At 47.6% G+C, this 8074-nt stretch overlaps 1 protein-coding gene and 1 non-coding gene across 2 annotated transcripts; both read right to left on the bottom strand.

Moving 5' to 3' along the window:
* Positions 1-2209: 2209 nt before the first annotated feature.
* LOC146754797 (uncharacterized) lies at positions 2210-7457 on the bottom strand. The gene is made up of 5 exons (XM_085526818.1): positions 7292-7457; positions 5974-6075; positions 4964-5037; positions 2844-2929; positions 2210-2610 (listed from the first exon to the last, which is right to left on the bottom strand). The coding sequence occupies exons 2-5, from the start codon at positions 6065-6067 to the stop codon at positions 2343-2345; spliced, it is 522 nt and encodes a 173-aa protein (XP_085382944.1). The 5' UTR covers positions 6068-6075; positions 7292-7457; the 3' UTR covers positions 2210-2342.
* A 281-nt stretch (positions 7458-7738) lies between these two features.
* TRNAW-CCA (transfer RNA tryptophan (anticodon CCA)) lies at positions 7739-7810 on the bottom strand. Its single transcript has one exon. It is a non-coding gene; the product is annotated as a tRNA-Trp (tRNA).
* Between the last annotated feature and the right edge of the window lie 264 nt (positions 7811-8074).

Raw genomic sequence — 8074 nt, forward strand, 5'->3', positions numbered from 1 at the left:
CCGTGCAGCAAAATGAGAAAGGGAACCTTTGCAAATTGCTTGGGAAATGGTAAAGGTGATGTCAGCATTAAAGGAACAGCAGCAGCGCTGGGTACCTGGAGCTGCTCCTGCAAGCTAAAAGCTGTTTCCATGTGAACAGCAGGAAGGGTGCTGGAATTCCTGTAGGTTACACAAATAAACTGAAAAGGAATGTTTTACTTTAAGCCTCATCTCTGAGTTGAGCCAACTCCACCTTTGAATGCACTCAATAGGACCACTCCATGTATGTGTTTGAGTAAGGAGTGAACACGAGGAGATGGAAAGCAGGGAGAAAGCCAGCAAACACTCCTACAAACCCAACAAATGTTCCTGCTGAAGACATCAGAATCATGTGGATGAAGGCAATTAAATCCATGCAATGGGACCAATGCTTGCCCATGCACACCTGAGTGCCAGCATTACCCTAAGGGCTGTTGGACACTGCAGGATTGGAGGCAGCAGTCAGCCTGTCCCTGTCATTCCTTGCAGAGAGCTGGCATCCTGACAGTTAATTAACTAGTTAATTAATTAGTTCTCTCCCCCGCAGGGCCTTGAGCTGGTCGCAGCACAGAGTCAATGTAATGCAAGGAGACAGGAGCTGAGAGCTTTGGGATCTCTCTATCAGAACGCTTCAGCCATGGGGAGAAGTCCACCAGCTGCGCGTGCCCCATTGACAAACACAGGCAGACACCATTTCAATGCAACCAGGCGCTCAGAACAGACAGCTGCTGCCAAAAGAGCCCGCAGTGAGGCTGGAGATCAGCTGCAGTTAGCAGGATTGTGAGATACAGTGATGCTTTGCTGCATCCCTTTGCATTCAGAGCATGCGTTGCAATGGGAGATCCCACCTGCTGGGCCCCAGCTGCCCAATGTGCTGTGCCTGAAGGGTTTTGGAACCCAAAGGCAGAACCTGAGCAAGCACAGGGACTTTGGACTGTGGGTTTTGCTCTCTGGGTTTCAAAGGAAGCAAGGGTTAATCATTGATAGAGCTGCTCAGATAATGATGGCAGCAGATAAAACCAACCCCAAGCAAAACAAAGCCAACTGTTAAGAAAGAAAAGCTTCTCACCTCTCATCCTCTGCAGCTTCCTCTCTTCCAGTCCAGTTGCTGCCCATCCTGGGGGGCGTCTCTGAGAACACAGAGCTCTTCTACAGCAAAGCTGATTACAATTTACCTCTGTGCTGCAGCATTTCAGCTGCTCCCCATTTAGCACTGATTCTGCTGTCATTTCTCTGCCCCAGCTGATCCCTCCAGGCACAAAACCTTGCTGACAGCTCTCTGGTGGAGAAGGTTGCAGTGTATTAAGCTGGAGATGTGAAGGAGAGCTTGTGATGTGTCCTCAAGGTGGGACAGCAGCAGAGATGGGGTGGTGCATGGCAATGGGATGGAGCAACAGTAATCCCATAGGATTCACAGGAATGGGGCAGAATCAGGCATTACAAGGCCTCAAACCCTTCCAATTACATTTAAAAGTAAAAAATTATGGGGAAAAATGTACTGTATTTAGAGGTGCACCACTCCGTGTTTGCTTTGGTGATCTGCTCAATAAAATGAACAAGCACAACACGTGCTAAGCTCACTCCCCAGGGAAGGAGGATGAGTTCCTACTCAGTTCTAGCAGGATCCCACGCTGCCTCACTCCTTTCAAGGGAGCTGGGGGAGACTTGGCACAAACCGAACTCCTCTGGGGGTGGAGGAAGTTCTGTGTCTCCCCAGTTTGAATTCAAAGAACACACTTTCAATTCAAAAGCCAACACTAACAAGACTTGCAGCTCATGGCAGGACTGGTCACAATATCTTGCCAGCTTGGTGTTTCCCCATATGTAATACAACCAGAGCATAGTGGAGGCTTTACCTTCTCAAAGATAACAGTCAATAGTAGGTGTTTAAGGCTGTCCTTTGCCATCACCTCTGGTACCTGGCCTTCTTTTAAGTGGTTTAGAGGAGAAATATTGTTGGACAGTTGGACTGGATGATCTTGGAGGTCTTTTCCAACCTTGGCAACTCTATGATTCTACAATGGGGTGACCCCACCTGGAACAGCCCAGTTAACACCAAGCCATGCATAGATCCCATCTCTGAGCCAGCCAGGCTTCAGAAGAGAAACAGCAGAGCAGGTCACGTTGCCAACAGATAGGAACCACTGCATGGAGCAACCAGCAGGTACATACAAATCACTGACTTCTCCCATTCCTCTCAGCCTCTTTATTGACCGCCAGAAGAGCTCATTGCACATCACAGGGAGAGAAAAGCATTCTTCAGTTCTGCACTCACTGCTGATACATGGATGAAGCTGCCTCTCTTTCTCTTCGCAGGCTGAAGCTCAGCAGTAGGCTGTTACCATCATTGCCAGAGCAAGGTGCGTGAAGACCATGATTGCAATAACAATGAGTATCACAAGCAGAACAATGTCAGTCAAGTCACATCGCTCCATCACTTCCCGGGCTGCTTCTGCTCTGTCCTCCGTATCATGAGCTGCTAATTCTGCAGGTGCTGCCATTAATGGTAGCAATGGCTCTGATTCCATTACTCTCATTTTCTTCTGCACCGGTGACCACTTGCTCTTTATCTTTGGCCTTTTCCTGCTGGTCCTGAAGGACAAACAGACACAGAACCTGAGCTCTCATCACTTACCCTACAGAACAAACTTACTACCTTTTAGACCCATCACAAAGGCTATAATGGAAGCCATTAGGGGAGGAAAGGCACTTAACATTATTTCCTCCTGTTATTATATGGTTAAGCAGGAGTGAGCTTCTCCAAAACACGAAAACAAACCAAAGCAGAGGTTGGTTGATAACAAAAGAGGTTAAATGCACATTACCTGAGTCCCTTGGGAGACAGAGAAACAGCAAAGCACGTTTCATCCTGGTCATATTCATCCTGTCCATCACTAGATGCTCCACTCGACTATTGGGAAAGAAGGTTGCACTTAGAGATTTAGTGAGCTCAATGCATTGGGCTGTATTTCTAGCATGCAAAGCTACCATGTAAGCTGCAGATTGCCACAAAGGAGGCCACCTGAATTTCAAGGGTGAGGATGCTCCATCTTTTGAGGTCCTGGGGTTATCAGAACAACACTAATAGATAAGGAACCATGTCAGTGATCACAGGAGTCTAACAGCAATGGTGCCCAGACCTAAGAAACACCATGGAACCTCCTGATGAGTGATTGAAAGGACTTAAATCAACCAAGAGATGAGGTTAAAAGCAAAGCTGGTTGCCTGCAGTCTGACACAGAGCCTCTGGAACATTAATTGGCATTCAGTATGTCAGTAACTCTTGTCCTGCTGCAAGGAGAAACACTGCTTTAACCAGATGTATTGCACAAGGCAATGAGTAATGCACAAGAACAGTGCTTTGCCTCCGGACACAGCATTTAATCACAGCACCCAAACTCACCTGGAGGCAAAGAGAACAGTGCTGTAATCACCATTCCTGTGACACCAATGCTCCAAGGCCTCTTTGTAGCTGGAGTTCCCTCATCTGGTGCGCTATCAAGGCACAAACCCCATTCCAAAGGCTGACGGTGATTTAATCTGAGCAGGATGAGGCCATTATCTTTAACATGGATCCATTTCTAGGGCTGAAGCCTAAACAGATACTGTTCCTAATCGATTACTTACATCTAACATCGCACATGCAAGCACTCGTGCACAAAGATCTCCCTCACTCAAGAGGACCCGTGGCTGAATTCTACACATGAAGAGCAATTTATTCTACATCAAATACATCAAAAAGTTCTCCCCAGAGGGTTCTCTTCAAAGGGAGTGCCATCTTCTTTGAGATAACATCATCTGGGCTGCACACAATGCTGGGAAGGAAGCAAAATGCCTTGAGGGGAACGTCTGGTTCCCCTGCCAGCATTCCTATGTGCAAGTTCACTTGCTCAGAGCTGACTCAAGGTCTTAAATCCGCGCTGTGAACCTCATAGGAGATGAACTCTGATAAGATGCAAGACTTAAAGAGACCAAGGGAAGCACTTTTGGAATGCTGTAATGGTAAATGAGATGAGAGCTGATGACTCAGTGTCGTTTGGATCAGCCTGAAGGTGTTTTGTGGCAAGAGGGAACACAGCAAGCAGCTGTTGTAAGGTAACAGTGCCACAATACCCCATCACAGCCCTGGGACCACTATGGGGACTGCCACCCGCTGACCCCCATTGCCCCTACACCAGCACTTGTATGACTTTGGAGTTCTTCTCCAAGCTCAGTGGTTCTATGAACACATCCTCCATCAATATCAGTTAATATTTCAATACAGACTGCTTAATGCAGGCTGTGGGATTATAATTATGGCATCTTGGGGTGATTTACCACCAAGTCCCGAGTGTCACACAACACAGACCACACTCCTGTTAATCACACTGACTTAACGAGGAACTTCTTAGAGCTTTTCCACCTGCAACAAGTCTATGCGTACAGTTACAATACACGTTAATCAGCTTTGCATGTAATTAAGAGCCTGAATTCATCTGCATTCCATAAAGCAATCAGCAAAATAGCTTCTACTTCATCACTCATTAGCAGATATATACTCTGTTCTTAACTCAGTGAATTAAAGGCTCTGAGAGCATCCCAGCAGAGTATAAGCCCTGAGCCAACCCTTGCAGCTCAGAAGCCCCTCAGAGCAGATCTCCATCCTGGACACATGGAACAAAGCATATCCCTATGTTACAGAGGGGTTCTGGACACAGTTTTGAACACAGTGCTAAATCTAAGTGATGTTGGTATTGCAAAAGAGAGCTTGGCTTATTCTCACACCCAGGGCAGTGAGCAGACAGCAAAAAAACCAGGCTCAAGCTATAGAAGGATGCTATAATTACCTGATTGGAGGTAATTGCTGCACTTGTCATGAGTCAATACAAAGAACATCAGCTGATATCAGCTTGCAATTGCTTCCATTTAGCTGCAGCAAACATTCATGCATTGGGAGATTCCTTACCTCGCTGCTGGCAGCAATGCAGCCCGCTGTCACTCTGTAATCCTGTGTTTCAAAGGTTACTTCAGTATTTCTGCCTGGGTGAGGAGATAGAAAGAAAGAGGGGTTTCAAATGCAAGCCAATAAGCCTGAACTATCTGTATTAGGGTTGCATAAGGCGATGCTTTTGAAAGCCACACTTTGGGGTATCTTTGCAAATGGCTTTGTTTCATTATCCCTGCTGTATTCTTTGCTTCAAGCAAAGATTCAAGCAGGCACCCACATAATGCAGACCCAGGAACCAGAAGAAGTGGCCAAGAGCAGTTCATTTGCTGGGGATCACCCAAGCAAAGCAGCAAACACCGCTCAGCCCACCCTGAGCTCAGCACAGCACAACCAGAAGGCAATCTTGCCCTTATTTTCAATGGCCATACAAAGAGGTTGTGTTTGAGGCTCTGCTTTTGTTATGACAGCTGCTGGGCCATCCGAGTAGCACAGCACACAGCTGTTGGATTCATGTCTAAACTGCTCAGGATTTGGGAACTTCACTTTAAAGTGCAACAGAAATGGCCCCACCGTGCTAATTGCTCCAACAAAGCTGGATATTCATTACAGTCTGCAGCATACATGGGAATTTTGCTTTCGTCTTTGAAGAGAACTTCAAAGGGCATTGCAATAAAGGAGAGGTGGGGACAGAGAAGGGTTTAATCCTCAGGAACTTCTAAAAAGGCTTTTAGAGATTAAAACACGGAATGTTCCACCTCAGTAAAGAGAGAACCGTGTTGTCTCAGGTTACCCCCAAACACCTTCATTTTGGATAGGGGTTCCCAGGCAGGTCAGAATTGCATCAATTCCAGCAGGCAGCTTTGCTGGCTGTCATTAGAACTGCTGCTTCCCTTGGGGAAGCTCAGCCTTTCCCCCCTCACTCTAAGCCATCACTCTCTTTAGGTCTCATTCTATATGACCTCAAGCACAGTGCATGCAATGCACACACAGCACCGGTCCCAGCGTGGCTGCACATCACCACCACTCACTTTGCACATTGAGCTCCTCCACGTCATGCTCGGCTACGGTGTCCGTCTGTTGTCTTATCAGTGCATTGGATGTGCTCTTGGACATCTCTCCCATCTGCAGAGCTTTCAGGAGAAATAAGGAGAAAGCAGATGGTTGCTATTGCTTGAAAGACATCTGCCAGCAGTTCCCCTCTCACATCACATCCAGTTCAAAAGGGCTTAGGACAACATTAGGATCACTGCAACTGCTGGGATGGTTTCTACCTGTCTCAGATCCCACCCAAAGACTTCAACACTTTCTTATATAGCATCCACATAAAGATTTAGTAGCAATTGAACCAGTTAAACTCGTTAGCTATAACCAGCAATTACAGCTAAACTGAATAAAGCAGCACACATAGAGATTTCCAGAGGATCTTCATGTTCCTGCCCCATCATTTAACCAGTGTAACAGCTCACCCACCCCCTTCCCCACCCATAGAGGAGCACAGAGCATCCCTTCCAGCTCAGTTTGCTAGAAGACGGGCTGTCCTCCCCCACCATTCCCACTATTCTCTACCCATTTGCTCTTTCAGAGCATTTCTGCAGCAGGATTTCATTTGCTCTCCATCCAGCTCCCTGTGGCAGCCCTCATTTACTTGATGCCTTCAGTGCTGAACCTGCTGCATTCAGATACGTCAGTCTAAAAGCAGCACGTAGAGGCAGATTAAATACAGCCAAGCAATTCTACCAGAACTAAGTTAGATGCCTCTGTTTATTTGACACAGCGTAAAAGGGAAAAAAAGCACACACGGTCCACAAATCAAAGATCAGCTTTGTTGGAGCTCTATGAATAAAATAGGATATTTCCAGCCATCCTCCTCCTGCAGCACATTTCCATATATATTGCACAGAGTAAACGAATCACTTCTGGCACTGAAATATTGTGCATGACTGCATGCAACAGCTGCTCCTTCGCGCATCGGTCGCCTGTGATTGGATTTTTATTACAAGATGTGCCATCCCAATGAGGGTGGAAATAAACCCCAGCAAGCACAGGCTGCTTGGCTTAAAGAGCAGGAGGAGATAACACCTTATTTGCTTCCCCATACAAGGCTCTGGATCTCCCTTTTATGCCATTCCAGTCTGCTATCTGTACACACTGCAATCAGGACATGATAAAACACAACTACTTCAATGGCATTCAGGGTCTGTTTCCATTTTGGTGGCAGGTTCCTGTCCTAAGAGACCCAAAATCCCAACCAGAGGCATAACGCTGTGATAAAGTGGGGGTAGAGGGGGGTCAGGATGATGAGGTTGACCCTAATTGGGGTGGCAGCAATCTAGAGGTGTCCCTTACCTGTTCACATGGCCAAGAGGAAGCCTGTTGTCTGAGTGCTGCACCCCTTCCCCACTGTGACATCGCTGCTCCCCATGGCAACCAATGGAGGAGTCAATGGGAAAGAAAGCTCTCCAAGGGGAAAGGCTTCAGTGGGAGCTAAAACCATCCTAAAGCATCGCAGGAGGCCAATATTGAGAGGCTGCATTGCAAGTGAATGCAAGGGGGGAGCTTATACAGAGGGGGGTGTTGGTGCTGTGCAAAGCCACAGCAGTGATGGATGCTTGCTCACTTAAATGCATGGATAGGCCCCTTTGTCTCAAAATCACAACAAAGGGGAAGCAGACCGCTCTGAATCTTTACCCACGTTATGTCTCTGCTCTTTTTATGCGTGTATTCACCGAGCAGAGCAAAAAAATCCCTCCAGGAGTGGAGAAAAATAAAAGGGAACCTCCCGCAGGAGGACGGTGACCCCGACGTGATTCGAACACGCAGCCTTCTGATCTGGAGTCAGACGCGCTACCGTTGCGCCACGAGGTCCCGGAAAACCGAGCCCTCCGCCTGCCTCCAAGAGCCTACGCTCCACCCCGCGCATGCGCACAACTATAAATATTCAATCTCCGTTCCGCGACTGTCCCGTTACCGGATAATCCCCCAAACCCCCCATTGCCACCCCCCGGGGGCTCCTCTCATTCCAAAGGTTGCCCCCAGAACCACCAAACCCCATTATATACCCCCTTTACCCCCCCCCAAACCATCCCCCTCAATGCATGGCCGCTGAATGCCTTTCAAGCCACCCGCCAG

The sequence above is a fragment of the Coturnix japonica genome, chromosome 38 (assembly GCF_054131305.1).
Source record: "Coturnix japonica strain WE chromosome 38, WE-NBRP24, whole genome shotgun sequence".
Taxonomy (NCBI): Eukaryota; Metazoa; Chordata; class Aves; order Galliformes; family Phasianidae; genus Coturnix; species Coturnix japonica.